The sequence below is a fragment of the Patella vulgata genome, chromosome 2 (genome assembly GCF_932274485.2).
Source record: "Patella vulgata chromosome 2, xgPatVulg1.2, whole genome shotgun sequence".
NCBI classification, from domain to species: Eukaryota; Metazoa; Mollusca; class Gastropoda; family Patellidae; genus Patella; species Patella vulgata.
Window position 1 is genome coordinate 75,400,194 of NC_065880.2, and position 16,788 is coordinate 75,416,981.

Consider the following 16,788-nt stretch of genomic DNA (forward strand, 5'->3'; position numbering starts at 1 on the left):
CTGACAAAGGGAAACCACGCCGGAAAATCTGGATGAACTTTCTCGGCCAATGCAGGGATCGAACACCCGCCCTCCAGGCTAGGTAGCCAGCGTCTTACCCACTTAGCCACGTGATCCCCAGATCCCTATAAGAGTTTCCGCAGTGTAGGTTTAGTTAAAAAGACTAGTATACGTCCCCTTCTGGATCAGAAATGGATTCGTCTGCCAAGGTTTCATGACATGAATCATTAAGGTCATCGAGAGATGCGTTCGTTCTCGCAATAAAGAGTTAAAGTGAGCGAGGTGAGACAATTATTGTTGGGAACGATCCGATTTACAGTTTGTACAGTTCCGCGTGGCATGGATACTTCATCACTGAACATTCCTTGGAGTGACCATTTATGATTCGTTAGTTGTGGTTTTCGGGTACATTTTATACGTTAGTAATGTGGTAATTATAGCTTTTCGGATGGAGCAATTAGATTTCTGGCTGGCATACCCCACTATTGAAAACATATGGCCATTGCCATTCTTATGCTGAGCATTTATCTATAAGTTTCGTGTGATAAGGAAATAAGTGCATCTGGCTTAGCCTTTGGTGTGGGGAAATAGGAACGTCTGGATGTGACAGAGGGAAGTTTACCTAATAATACCCAACATAATGATGTAGTATTTAGTGAGTATTGGGTGGTAGTGAGTAAATCGTCCTGGGGACCTGTTTCACGAAATTTTAACTAAGATAAAATCCACATTTTAGTAATTTGATTGGATAATATTAGATTGATTTTAGTGCTTAGCCAGTCAAAACTGAAGTATCTAATAAAATATGGATTTTATCTTTAGTTAAGATTTCGAGAAACAGAGCCCAGGTCGACGAGGATACCTCACGACTGAAAATGTTTGGATGTGGTCTTATGTGGTTAGTAAATGAGCTAGTGGGGTTGGGTAGGGCAATTAGGGAAGCCCCACGATCACTTTTGATGCATGTGACAATGCTGAACATTATGAAACAAATTTCATGCAGTTGGTAAATGCACTGTTCTAGCTTTTTGAGTGGGGCAGGGGCATGCTGAAAAAGTTGATAAAAAGTTAGAAAAATTGTGGATTTTATAAGTCAAGTCATATCCTCATAGCATGACCCCATGAATGTTTTAGGTCATAATTGGGTTCAATTTGTGCACCTGGCGAAGCGGGCTATCCAACTCATAACTAATAAACACAGTTTCATATTTTATTGTACGAAATACTGTAAAATACACATATTAAAGTCCGGACCATAGAAACAATCATATATATATAATACAACTAGGCCAAACCAATTGGATTTTCTGTTCTTGAGGAACACCTGTAAAAATAGTCCTTATTTCTTCAGGAAATCTACCAAAATTACTCCCCTGTTGTGCTGTTCAAAAGCTTTTAGTGCCAAATTTTTCAGCTTTGAAATTTTAAAAATACATTTTTCACATGATTTAAAGGGACATTAGGTAAGATCAGATAAAGAGCTGATAGTTCTCGCTATAATAGTTACAAAATAGATCATGAAAACAAAATATGCTGTTCAATTTTAGGCTAGCCTCAGTCGTCATTACTAACGTGATATGATAATAAACAATGTCTCGATTATCCATTTATATGTTAAATTATCCATCACAAATTGTATTTAAATTCACTAAATATCGCAGGCTAACGATGGCTTCGAGAGTTGATTAGGGTTTGGTTAAGTTAATTAATGCCTAAAGAAAGACATGCAATAGGCAGATTTAGCTCTTGCATAATGTATGTTTAAGTGGCTATTTATTTATCAAGACCACAAAGAACAGAAAATCAAATTGGTGAGGCCTTGAACATCAATGTACAGGTTATTTACTTCAAAATATTAACAAACAAAGGTACAATCTATATAGAAGAAAAACAACATAATATTAAACATATTTTAATTATTTTTAAAATGTCTAACCACATTTTTAAAAAATTTGAAATATAATCATGAAAAAAACTCTTGATTAAATAAAAATGAGTAAAAACAACATAGTATAGATAAGATATTTTAATTATTTTTTAAAATGTCGAACCACTTTTCTTTAATTTGAAACCTAATCATGATCAAAAGTCTTAATTGAATAAAAGTTGTTAACATATAAATATTTTAAAATAAACATTATTGTAACTATTCAACTAAAGACATTGAATTTTGAAACAGGTTTTTTTAGTTATTTATAAATTTTTAAAACTTTATTTGAATTATTCAACTAAAATATTAAATTCAGCCCAATGGACATCAATTTGTAATAAAAAAAAAAGAATTAGAAACTAAAATACTTGATTTCCTAAAAAAAAAAGTGGGGGTTGGGTGGACTAGGGGTTTAACATGTGCACGTGAAATAAGATCTGTCATTGAGTCACATGGCGTGGTTTCGATTCCCCATTTGTACGTGACAAGGAGCAGGGTTGCCTGTCCAACCTCGTGGGTTTGCTCTGGGTCCTCCGGTTTCCTTCCATGCGCAAGCGAATTATTGAAATAAAATTGGATCATATGTTAGTCCCCAAATGACCTAGTGGACGTTAAACCCCATTTCACTGTCTCTCCTAAAATTAAGATAAATAAAAATGTAAAATGGCAGAGTGTTCACTAACCTAAAGGTCCATATAGCACCTCAACACAACGTGGGTTATATAATTTGCCATTATTCTTAAAAACGTTACTTTCTAAAACATTTAAAATATATTACTTCAATATTTTAAATTCTGAATACAACCATATACAAACTACCCAGAAACGTATTAAAAAGATGACCTAATTTAAATCGTGTACATATCTTTAAATCTAGACTTGTACATTAATGACAAATCTAAACAGACCTAAAATTCCCGCTACATGAATCTAAATATGTGTGTCTAAAATTCCCTCTATATACTAAATGCTAACAAAAAAGGCCTAAAGTCTCTTTAACGTCTATTGCAACATAAATGACCATAGGCCTGAATTGCCTATGGACAATTTAGGCCTATGAATGATGAAATATGGAGGATACGCGATTGGATATTCCGTTAACGAGTCTATCAATCCCATGAATAGTGATTATCGAGTGATATAAGGGGCTACAATGCATACGCTGACTGATGAATTTAAGAACATATCTTAATCATGAAAGCTTAAACATATTCGCTGTCACAATTCTATCTCAGTTATCGGAACTGATGTAACAATTGATATATCAATGAAACTAGTACAACTACCATATGTCATATTGCTCCATCGCAATTGTCGACCTTTTGGTCTACAATGCATATGCCAACTGAAAAATAACATATCTCAATCAGTCTGAGATATCAAGCTGTGTATTATTATATCCCAATTCTTCTTTGGTCATAGGAACAGTGAAACTACCAAATTTATTGTGAATTCGCTGTGCTTAATAATTATGTCATGATTCTATTCAAATTAACTTGGTCATCAAGACTGATAGAACTGAGTTTCATATCGCTTCATTGCAATTCTGTCAATTCAGAAATTCACTTAACTATGTCATGATTCCACGTGCATTAACTTGGTTATCAGGACAGATTGAACGGAATTTCATATCGCTCCATTTCTATCCTGTCAATTGAGAATGCTCCTGATTAACAATCAAGCATCCTCATAAATAGGATGGTAATATTACAAATAATTCACTTAACCATGTCATGATTCCAAGTGCATTAACTTGGTTATCAGGACTGACAGAACGGAATTTCATATCGCTCCATTGCAATTCTGTTAATTCAGAACGCTCCCGACTAACAATCGAGCATCCCCATAAATAGGATGATAATATTATAACAACTGATTAAAAAAGATCATCAGCTGCCGAGAAAAACACAGTATAAATAATGTTACATTGTAACAACAGACTATAACTACAATATTTACAAAACATAAATATATATATAATACATAACTCTCCTCCCAATATAACAACCACACTGATTGGTCGAAACACGCACTTCCTGTAGGCTACACATGTAAATCCACCAGTGATTGGTCAGATATTTGAATTTTATACATCTGTTAAAAGATTTGAAGCACTTTGGTCTTTTCATTGGATAAACATAATTATCACCCACCAATCAAATTAATTGTGACAGATTTGTTTTTTCTCTTGACATGCATCAGAATTAAGATGGGACATTTTTATTGGTTTCTTTAATTACATGGATCCATTTCATTGGTCCAATCCGTTTGACAAGCACTTTAATTGGTAGATTAATTGAACTCTGTATCCAGTTCTTTTAAATCGTAATCTATATGTTGTGGATCAGCAAGGCTATATGCAGCTTGGAAGCCCTTCCAGTTTATTGTATCATCAGATTTGAATCGAATCATCAAATATTCTGTTGATGAAATTATTTCTTTTGGTTCCTGGTGAGAAAAAAAAAATGATTTTGTTTTATTAAATACATGTATAATAAAAAATAATCATTTTCTAGAGCGCTGAACATTCAGTCAATTTGACGGCTCTTTGGCGTTTTACAACAAGCAAAGGTAAAACAAAATTATCAGACATACACAAACTTGGCGTGTTTCATACACAAAACTTTATGTCCACAGGAAGATGGAATATTCCAAGATGAAGTTGTCAGTTTTGGTTGTGTGTTGTGTGGTCCTCCTGCACTTACTAAGATAGTATTCTGTTTCAATATATCATTAGTCTACCTTGAGATATTCACAAGATTAGACTGGCAATCCTCTACAACAATTATGAAACAGAACCCACAACTTACATAGGTAACAGCTAGATCTTATGCTCTACAACGTGCAGAACCAGTTCATGCCATTGGTAAGATTCCAACATAATTAACTTTTACTGTTATACTTCCAGACATTCATCATTAAATATCAACAAAACACTCAGTATAATCCTCTATTAGCAGCTATGTATACACAAATCATGAGCTAATGGCTTCTATATGTGTGCAATATGTACAAGCCATAAAATTTAATTTTACATTTACATGGTAGAGGTCGATCGTCGCCATATAAGAAAATGTGTAAGTTTTACAGCCTGTACATTGACTCAAGCTGTCATGACCGGCATATATGGTCGAATTGGAACCTATGGTGAACACATTAAATAACTAGAAATGAAATGGGGTTTAGCATCCTACAGTTCTGTACTGACTGGGCTAATGAAGATGGGAATACGCCATAGTGTGCTATGAGGAAAATTTTACCCGGAGAGTGGCGCTACTGCCTACTCTAATATCGAATTCCAACTGCCAAGGGATCTTTCACGGGCACACCAATGTGTACCCGGACAGTGCCGCTACTGCCTACTCTAATATCGAATTCCAACTGCCAAAGGATCTTTTACGGGCATACCAATGTGTACACGTGACTGCCATTTTTTGTTCCATCCAAATGACAAGACCGCTGTCCCTGTTAGGTCCACCCCGTCCTGCACCACTGACAAGGCGAAACAACTAGATACCACCCTCGTTAGTACCGGTAGTAGATGTTAAGCCCCAGAAACGAATCATTATAATATATCTTACCGAACTACCACAATAACGTCCAAGTACTGTACTGTCATCTTTTATTCCATCTCGAATCTCTACTACATCATATCTATTAAATTATACAAACACAAATTAAACTTCTGTTAGCTTAAAAATACATAAGAAATTGAGTGTCGAAACCAACTGAACCAGTCTTGTCAGCTGGATTATCAAAAATTACCATTAGATGTGTAAATAATTTTAATTGTGAATGAAATGAGGCTGCATTCACACTCTCAAGAACTACCTGACAAGATGATTGACAGCTTATTCAGCATTCAGTTGCTGGGATGGAGCGGAAGACAGGAAGAACAGCGGAGGGATGGGCTGACCTACTCATTTTAGTCCACAGTAAAGAGGATTTCTCTGCAAACTGTTACCCAAACCCTCCCATAATTTAGGGTGGCTAGACTAATACAGACCAAGATTCCCCCTGGTCAATTACCAAGTCCACAGTAAAGAAACTGTTCCCAAATCCTCCAATAACTTAAGGTGGCTAGACTAATCTAGTCTTTAACACAAATACTTTTGCTTAATAAGCAAATTATATCCTTATCTGTATTTCTTTTGAACAAATTAAAACTTACGAGCAATCTATTTCATCTTCTATTTCAAAAGATAAAAATCTGAGTTGTATCCTGAACCCTTCCTTAGCTTCAATCTTCCACTCACATTCCGCCCGATTGTCATAATTCTGGTCTCCATATTTAGCGTGTGAAAACAAATCCTGGGGTTTATCCGTTGCTATTAAATGACTTCCACAAACTACGAAAGAAAATTACACATACAGGTGATTCTTCATCTTGATTAGACCCCGCCCACTTCCCCGGGTGGTGCAGAAAAATAGGAAATTAAGCCCAATTTCATTTCTCTTACAGTTAGTTACATAAAGGTTTAATAAAATATTGTTGACTTGTATTTTCTATTTCTGTGCAGTTGAGAGGCTTTTTTTTAAAGCTATGCTTGACATGTTCCGTACAAATTTAAATTGACATGAAATGGGGTTTAATGTCCTACTTTTCTGTACCAACAGGACTAATGAAGCTGGGCATATGCCAGGCAGTGAGCCATTATGTAAATTTTGCCCAGCAGCAGCATTTCGGCCTACACTTCATCAAATTTCAATGGTTCTTTTACGTGCATGCCAGGGTGTACACAGGACCTTGTTTTTTCGTCCATGAGGGTGTTCCTTGCCAAATCCTCTGTCCTACACCACCTACAATGGAGCTTTAGCAACCAACACCAGAATCGAAACTAGGACTAGTGAGCACCTTATTTACTGTGCCTGTCTCATGGAGCCTCGCCCACTGCACCAAAGGAGACAATTGCAGCTGGAGTGATAAATACTGCACTTTACACAAGATCCAATAGTCTTAATTGTTTAGATGCATTTAGCAACTGGATAGAGCAATAAACTATGATACATATTTATGGAAGAACAGTTACTGATTTATTTGGGTGACGTTTCGACGTTTTCAATGAAAATACTAACCTGATTCATGTGTAGCGTGAAAGCCTTTTCTCTGAACAGACGCATCAGAGTAGAAGACCATATACATTCTGTTACCACTGGAAATAATAGGAGCAGGAGTACTACTACCACAGAACCTACCCAAGGACCGAGCGGTGTTATCATCTCCGTCAAATACAATAATATGATCATAGGTACATTCTTGATGTGGTTCCAGTTCAAAATCGTTAAATTCCAATTTTATTCTGTGACCAGGTTTCGTGGTGAAGTGCCACACACAGTCTTTACGACTTGGGTAAAATTGGGGCCAGTTAGGGCTACTGATCTCTCCAGACGGCACAGTAATCTCATGCTGACATCCACCTGAAGATTAGAACAAAAAATTAGGGGCCTATATTAAAGGTAATATCCTAGAAATTTAGATGCCATAATTAAAAGTGGTATCCTAGATAAATCTTAAAACAAAGTTTTCTACATCAATTTTAATACAAATCAAAATGAATTTATTATCAGAAATTGCAGAGAGAAAAATAGGGTTTAACGTCCACTCAACACAAACTAGGTCATTTTGGGACTAAGATATGGTTCAATTTTATTTCAATAATTCGCTTGCGCGTAGGGGTATTTAGCAGTGGGAGGAAACAGGAGGACCAGGAGAAAACCCACGAGGTTGGACAGGGGACCCTACTCCTTGTCACGTACAACCGGGGAATCGAAAACATGCCAGTTGACGTTATGATACAGCGCACACATGCTAACCATTTGGCCATCTAACCTCACTTTTCACTGGAGAATACAGATTTTTATTGTGGAATGTATGGAAATGAATGGTTGGGGTTTAAAGACGCGTCAATACAAAACTTTGTGAATTTTAAGACTAACATGTTCTAAATTTTATTTCTTTGGTTACATGTGCAATGCGAGGTGTGGACCCTTATTTTTTATCCCATCCAAACAACAAGGCACTCTTTCCTTGGTAGGTGCCACCTCTGACAACTGAGTTTGAAAAATCAATGGAAGTTCCGTCTTGACTCGCATCAAGATTTGAACCTTGGATATTTCTCCATTGTGGAATGTAATCCACATTATTTTGACCTACCTTCCTTGCAGTCGAGCTTGTTTTCATGTAAAGTGTAACCATTATCACAGGCACACGTAAAACTGCCTACATTATTATTACAGATGTGTTGACATCCTCCATTATCTTCTGCACATTCATCTTTATCTGAATTAAACAAAAAAAATCATGACTTTCAATAAACAACTTGTAATTTCTGAATAAATGAATGATAATCTCAAGTTGATGGGGGGTAACAACAATATATGACCAAAGAAATGGAAAGAAATAGAGTTTAACATTCTACTATTCTGTTCCGACTGGACTAATAAAGAAGGGAATATTTTGTCCAGACAGTGATGCTATGATCTCTTATTTAGAATTCCAACGGTCAAGGTTTCTTTTTCGTGTACACCAAGGTGTACATGTGCTCCCTTTTTTTTCCCGTCCAATCCGATAGACTACATGCTGTTCCTTGCCTGGCTCTCACTCCTGCACCACTGACAAGGGGGAAACCGAGTTGGTTAGAGCCAGCGCTTTACTCATTGTAATTTCAGAACTGTTGGTTGATGCTAATAGAGTGAGATGGGGTTTTAACGTCTGCCCAACACAAACTAAGTCATTTCGGGAATTCAATAATTTGCTTAAATGTAAGGAGAACCTGGAGAAAACTCACATGGTTAGGGAAGAGACTCTACTTCTTGTCATGCATACGCCTGGTATTTATGGCACTGGAATTAGTTATTTTTCAACATGAAAATCACTATACAGCCTACCTGTCATAAACAATGATTTAAATCCTGTTTTTTGAACGGAATTATCAGAATTAAACTCGAGACGTAGAACATTTCCTTCTGATGTTACAGATGTGGGAAGAGATGATCCACAGAAGACACCATGAGCTGTAGAATCTTTCCCAGTTCCACTACTCACTCGGACAGAATCATATTCACAATCTTGCTGTAACAACAAAATATTTATGTAGTAATGATGGGATGGATTTATTGTAAATGGCCGTCATGTAAGTGTTCAACTAGATGATGTCAATGAGTAGGATAGGAAATCTGTCTCCATTAGCCCAGTCGGTGTAGAACAGTAGGACATTAAACCCCATTTCATTTCATTTTAGGAAATTACATGGCGTTTCACATCCTACCTTTCTAAACCAAAGGGGAAATGAAGACAGGTATACAGTGTGCTATGAGGGAAGTTTTGCCGACCTACTCTAATATCAAATTCCAACTGTCAAGGGTTCTTTTACATGCAAATCAATGTGTACATGGGGCATGATATTTATGAGAGAAGAGTTTGTTGTAAGTGGCCGATGTTTAAGTAGATGAAGTCACCGAGTAATGAAATGAAATGGGGTTTATAACGTCCCACTTTTCTGCTCAGACTGGGCTAATGAAGATGGGCATATGCTATACACTGTGCTATGAGGGAAATTGTTCTTGACAGCAGCGCTAAGGCCTACTCTTACATCGAATTGCCAAGGGATCTTTTATGTGCACGTCAAGGAGTACATGGGACCTCAATTTTTCATCCCATCCGAATGACTATACGTTGTTCCTTGCCAGACCCTCTGTGAAAATCCTGATGAACTTTCTTGGCAACTGCAGGGATCAAACACAGGGCCTCCAGGATAGTGAGCCAACGTCCTATGTACTCACTTAGAGTTGTTTAATGCAGTACTCTTTTACACCAAATGGGCTAAGGAAGACCCCCACCCCTTCCCAATAGACACTTTAATCGTCTCCCTCAACCCCCCACCCCCACCCCATAGAAACTGTAATTGTCCCCCTCATCTTCCTCCCAAAACAGAAACTGTTATACTTACGTTGCTGCCTTCGAGATCAAAGTGTGTAAAATTGAGTATAATTCTGTACTGATCCTGTGCTACTATCTGCCAGACACAGTTTTTATTCGGTGGATATAAATCGGGGAATGATGGACTCTGTAACGTTCCATTCTGAGCTCTAATATAACCACCACAAGCATCTGTAGAGAAAGGAAGAGAAATCTGTTTTTTAGACATTTGGAGAAATGAAATGGGGTTTAATATCTTACTTTTCTACATGAATCGGGCTAATAAATTTGAGTATATGCCATGCAGTGTGCTCTGAGGAAACTTTTGCTAAAGAGTTCTTTTACGTCCATGCCAACATGGACATGGAATCTCGTTTTTTTCGACCCACCAAACAACTAGACACTGTTTCTTGAAAGACGCTCTGGCTTGCACAGTTGACAAAGGGAAACCACTCTGGAATATCCTGGAGAACACAAAAGGGGCCACAGTGGCTATCGGTCATAATTAAAGACATCATAAATTACATCAACATAGCTTATATAGCCATAAATATCTATTCTATTGGGAACATAGGCCTCCTGATAATTTTAAGTCATTAATTTTACTCATGGTTTGGTGTATAAAAATAACTTTCCTGAAGAAAAATTATAAAGGTAGGCTGTAGCACTGCATACAGCAATACAGTTCAATGTCACGGTATGCAGACATATTACTAATGTGCTGCCAATGGTACATACACAAGACCTCAGTTTTTTCGTACCATTCAAAAGACTAGATACTTTTTCATGTCTGGTACATATAAAAGTACCACAGTATACCGCAATACTGTTCCAAGCCCATCAGACTCACAGAGAAATGAGGTGCGTCATTACATCGCTCCAGGGTTCATGAAGCCCTAGTGGACCATTTAAATATCTATGTTTTTTTATGTAGGTATAAACAGTATTTATGCCGCATAGCTCCCGATCCAATGCCCAATGCCCAATGCCCTACTCTGGCTATGCAGGGGTAACGTTAGAAACCCTATTTTTGGCATATTCCTTCTACGGGTTTGGGAGGGCGAGATGGAGGACCAAAATTTATCTTGCCATGGCACATAAAAATTCTTTCAGCGCCCCTGAAGCCTATAGTGTTTCAAGCTGCAGTACGCAGCCTTATTACTAAGTGTTGAATACTAACCTTCACATCGTTTGCCGTCTGAGTGAAGTTCGTAACCGATTCTACAAGTACATTTAAAACTACCAAGGGTATTCTCACACACATGATCACAACCATGTAGTTCTGTCTTACATTCATCATATTCTGAAATAACAACAATAACATTTATACACATGACAAAATATTGTTATAAATTATCAATATTACATAGTTCTACTTGCACATGCAAAACATTAAATGTCAAGTACACTACACTGATTTTACATGGTAAACAAGATATGATTTATATATTGTTATAAATTATCAATATTACACATGCACATGCAAAACATCAAACACCAAATATTACACCACACTGATTTTTGTCCCATCTGAATGACTAGAAACTGCTGACCTGCGGAAAGTACATCAATAGAATGAAGTCGATGGTTAGATCTAAATATTAAGGCCACCTGCAGATTCCGTCATGGTCACAAGATGTAAATATCGCTAGCGCTAACCCTAACCTAACACCCAACCCAAGATCCTCGGCAACAATCGCATGCCTTAACCCTGTTTACATCTTGTGACCTTGAGTAAATCTGCAGGTGGCCTTAATATTTAGAACTGACAGGAAAAATAGATCAATAGAATGGAGTCAAGTGTTAAGTCTGTGGTATATACCATGACTGTATTAATTATTGCTCAAATTTAAAATAATTTACAAGTTAAAAGCGAATTTCTTTCAGTCTATATACAGCTTTCCAATTTAAAATATAATATAGCATTCCAATTTAAATTACAATATAACATTCCAGTTTAAAATATAATATAGCATTCTGATTCCTTCTTAGATTATCTAAAATATTCATAGCATTCCAATTACTTTATTTATTTAATATATAAATATAATCTGTTTATTTCAGAATCCTACCTTGGTTGCTCAAAGTATTTTGTTACATATTTCCCAGTCCAATTAAATCTAGATGATATCTTACTCTCTGTCATTTTTTCACTGGTAAAATCAACGCTGGAGGGTGATGTTAAAGCTCGCGAAATGAAATTGTTATTCCCATCTATAAAAATCTCTTGTTCTGGTTTGATCCAATAACAAGGATTCCATATAGCATCCTCTATCTTAAGCCTTATTTCAAAGAACCAGTTTGAGCAAAAAAGTGTCTGCATTGAGAAAATAATCGTAAGCTTGAAAATCTCACACTTGAAGGTTCTATTGTCTATTCTCAATTTGAATTCCAACTGTCTGGGGATCATTAACCTATTACCAATAGTGTATATAGGACTTTAGTGTTTTGCCATACTTTTCTGCACAAATGCCATTCTTGTACAATGATGGAAATGCTGCCTCAGTTTATCATTCAATCTGAAGGACTGGACACTTTTCCTTTTTCCCTTGCCAGGACTGCTGTCCTTGAGGACACTGGGCTGGAAAATTCTAAGGAACTTTCTCCGCCAACACCGGGATGAAACCCAGGATCTCCTTGATAGTCAGCCATCAAAGGGCATGATATAAGACATGTGGTAATACTAGAGCTTAGAATCAAAACCATACCATACCAAGGACAGACTTCATGACAACTCACTGTTTCATATGGTTTTATTTCAATAATTCGCTTGCACATATATAGGGGTCTTTAGGAGTGAGAGGAAACCCGAGAAACACAGAGAAAAGCCACGAGGTTGAACAAGAGACCCTAATCCTTGTCACGTACAAGAGAGAAATCAAACCATGCCACTTGACAGTCCTTATGATACAACTATTCCTCCACCCCGCCATGAAAAAAAGGTTGGCTCGTATAAAAATGATAGAATTAATAAATAATGGTTATTAAAAACAAAATATTTCTTTATTTCTATTCAAGAAAATAATGGTTCAAATATTACATTTACATGTATAAACAAACTGATTTCAAAGTAAATCAAATCATTGTTATTAAAGTTTTTGTTAATAAAAAGAATTTCAAATTTCAAGAAAAATCAATCGAGAAGTATTTTGGCTAGTATGACATGCAGTGCTAGATTTACCTATAGGTTTGACAGGCTAAAGCATAGGGCCATAGTCGTACGGGCTGGATGAGAGTTGGGGGGGGGGGGCAGAAACTGAAATGCCAGAAAAAATTTCAGGTTACAGACGGCGACACTGGTCTTCTGCGAGAGCAAAGTCTATGTGAAATCTTCTTCCAATTCCAACAAAAGCAAACTAAAACTGTGTAGTCCCCTGAACTACATTTTGGCTTATATGAGGCCTTAGAAAGACAGTTTTGTGTTCTGAAACTATACAATCCAGTGGTTCCTGTTGCCATTCGGACAGAAGTGAAGCTGAATAGAAAGGAATAAAAGAAATGGTTCAAATAGAAGAAAGTTTGGTAGAGAAAGTAAACAGCAGTTTTTCTGTAGTATATTATTTGAGATCAGCTGAGAACTATTCCAGTGACAGCAAGTAAGACAGTATTAAATTCATAAAACAAAGGCATGTTAGATGCATATAACAGTGGTTCCTAGATTTCAATTGAAACAACAGAAATAAATATGAAAATTTTCCATACTTTATTGAGGGGTGTATGTCTATACATTGATAGACATTCCTTTATCCACCATAGAATATATTTAGATCAAATTGTACCCAAAATATGATCCATCAAGCCTGGAAATAAGGCACCTGTCACAGACAATGTCAGGCTTTGTCAGGCACTAAACCTCTGGTGTTTGTCATTTTGTCCGGCACTGATTTGTCTTTTTTATTGATATTATTAATACATGTCTGGCACTAAGTTAAAAATGTCAGTACGTTATTTTATTAGTGCCTGACAGAATGTCAGGTACATATAAAACTGTTATTTCCTGGCCTGCATGTATTTCCATTTAGAGATTCAACTCCCACAATACTGAAGATTTAGAGGTATAACTCCCACAAATAAACAGTCGTCTGTTAATAAATATATCAATCCAAGTAACTGTCCATCCAATGATGTAAGAAAAAGGACTCCGCAACATTCGTCGCTCCACATGAACTTAAAAGTAACGATGCTGGCTGTTAAAATATATCTGTCATTATTCATGCTAAAAAAATTGTATATATAACACAACACGCCACATGCAACAAGCAAGAAGGAAGGTAAATAATTAGTGAGTTAGTAAAAACATGCATTTAAGGGAGATAATTACAATCCTAAAATGATCACACCGTCTGTGTTTTCTTTACAGTGTTTGTCTTCACAAGCCAGATTGACCATCAATTACGTTGCGGAACCAGAACGTGAATTTTATAATCATACTTCAAACTTAATCCATGCAAAAAATGTACTTAAATTGATTATTTTACGTTTGATTAAGAAAATAAATCAAAAAAATAAACAAAAGATAATCTTTGGATAAGAAGATTCAAAATTCCCAAAATTTCAATCAGCAAATTTAATAGTATAATTTTCATCACGGTTTGTGAAGACAATCTTTTGTTTAAATTCATTTCTACTAAATTTAAGCTGTATGGTCTAAATATTTATTCTTTTAATTTTTACAATTTTATTAAGAAACATAAATAAATAAGTATTGAATTAGCTGAGGAATATGGCAGCTAAGTGGATTTTAGTAATTGGTCACATAAAATAAAACACAAAATAAAATGAAATGAAATGAAATGTGGTTTTAAGTTCTACTGTTCTGCTCCTACTGGGCTAATGGAGACGGGCATGTGGCATGCAGTGTGCCATGAGGGAAACTTAAAATTCCAACTCTTAAGGGTTCTTTTACATTCACGCCAATGTGTATACACAAAGCTTTTATGGAATACAATTACTTAATGAAATAGGAGCAATGTTTTTAACAATCATTCATAAAGTTTTGTGTGTTATTTATATAAAAAATAAGCGGATTGAACATGGTAGCTAATTATAATACAAAATAACAAAACTATCTACAAATCTAAAGATACTACAAGTAGGTTGTGCACAGGCTTCATAAAGTGCTGGGTTCTTTTCTTTAAAATATAAAACTTTAAAACAAAACAGTCAAATTAAAATTCAATGTGGGCCTTTTTAATCCAAGCTTTACAAATTGATTCGATGACCTACTTAAATATGAAGAAATATTTTCAAATGGATTAAAAGACTTAATTACACATGAAGGAATAGATCTTTAAATGGATTAGATGACCCGATGACCTAATTATAGTTCAAGCAATATCTTTAAATTGATTAGATGACCTAATTAAAGTTGAAGGAATACATCTTAAAATGAATTAGATGACCTAATTACAGTTGAAGAAAATATCATTACATGGATCAGATGACCTAATTAAAATTGAAGGAATACATCTTTAAATGATTTAGATGACCAAATTAAAGTTGAAGGAATACATCTTTAAATGGATACCAAAAGAAAATAACAGATGCTACTAATAAAAATAAAGGAAATCATTACAGGCATAAGTCATTAAAACTCTATTCTAAAAATTCATTTTTTCTTCCAAGTTTTATAAATAGATAACCTAATTATACATGAAAGAATACATCTTTAAAAGGACACCAAAAAAATAACAGATGCACACTAATCCTACAAAAATCATGGAAGCCATTAGAGTGAAAAATAATGCACAGACATGAATCATTAAAACTCTATGTTAAAAATTCAGTTGTTTTAGGGGGTTTTGTTTTAAAGAAATAAACCCTGGACAACACAAAACACACAGATACAATCCTACAAACCTTTTACAAAGGATGCAGCAAAACCAGCCTTCTGTACGGATCCATCTGATACAAATTTAACGTAAAGTTTATTTCCCGTTGATTTGATGTCATCAGGTATCTTGTAGCCACAGTATTTACCAATGAGAGGTGAGGTTTCTTCGTGTCCATCTCTCACTTCTAAATAATCATAGACACAGTTGTCATGATTCTCTATCTGAAAGTATCATAAACAATCAGCTATCGGTCTAGCATTTTCCCAAAAAATTAAACCATAACATTTCATTAAAGATACTTTCCCAGAAAAGTATTTATCAGGTGGTTATTTTCAATAAAAGTCTTACTAGAAAAATACTGGATTCCCTGGACAACACCCATGTTGCGCATACAGGAAAAAATGTTAGTATTTCTGAGCTGATTTTATGGTAAAATTATTTAAAAAATTAGGTGTCAGATGTTCAGGCAGGGGCGCAATTGCAGAGCTAACCATAGGTGCTATTTTCTGCAGATGTGCCAATATTGTCCATAAAATTAGTAAATAGTATTTTAATTCACTCAAAGATTTATTGTCCATACTGTCCATAAAATTGATTAAATGGAGTTACCTCAAATGACTGAAACTTGAGAGCTACAGAATATTTCTCGGCGACAATTATTTTCCATTCACACTCCTTATTTGGTCTGTATTCATCTGGATAATTTGGTGAGGTCAGATGTCCTGAGTCTTTAAGAATCTCTCCACCGCATATGGCTAGAAGAAACAGGAAGTCATAATATATAAATACATATAACAAGGAATTTCCCTTTCAACAAACCACAACAGGGGTTCAGTGGGTATGGTGTTAGCATTATAAAAATCTGAAAATACTTTCCCGTCCAACCCTCGGCAAACCCATTTTAATAAGCAGTCACTTTAGTCACATTAACCAAAATTTACATTAGACCAAAATCATTTTCTAACATTTATCATGTTCAATTAACATTAAAAAGATGAGCAAAATGATAGTAAACCGACCAACCATTTCAACGTAAAATTCACGTAAAAGTACCATCATGGTGTTGTTAAGGTTAAATATTTATATGTTAAGAGTAGTGACTTTAG

The 16,788-nt window shown here is 35.6% G+C and overlaps 1 protein-coding gene across 1 annotated transcript in view; it reads right to left on the bottom strand.

Annotated features, from left to right (window-relative positions):
* Window positions 1-1,196: 1,196 nt before the first annotated feature.
* LOC126812011 (tolloid-like protein 1) overlaps window positions 1,197-16,788 on the bottom strand; it is a 70,872-nt gene continuing 55,280 nt past the window's right edge. The window contains exons 9-18 of the mRNA XM_050538115.2: window positions 16,292-16,437; window positions 15,708-15,903; window positions 11,029-11,151; window positions 9,880-10,040; window positions 8,819-9,002; window positions 8,085-8,210; window positions 7,007-7,348; window positions 6,102-6,279; window positions 5,512-5,584; window positions 1,197-4,378 (exon numbers count right to left, since the gene is read on the bottom strand). Of these exons, the coding sequence (XP_050394072.2) occupies window positions 4,223-4,378; window positions 5,512-5,584; window positions 6,102-6,279; window positions 7,007-7,348; window positions 8,085-8,210; window positions 8,819-9,002; window positions 9,880-10,040; window positions 11,029-11,151; window positions 15,708-15,903; window positions 16,292-16,437 (1,685 nt within the window). The 3' untranslated portion in view covers window positions 1,197-4,222. The remainder of the gene's footprint in view (window positions 4,379-5,511; window positions 5,585-6,101; window positions 6,280-7,006; window positions 7,349-8,084; window positions 8,211-8,818; window positions 9,003-9,879; window positions 10,041-11,028; window positions 11,152-15,707; window positions 15,904-16,291; window positions 16,438-16,788) is intronic.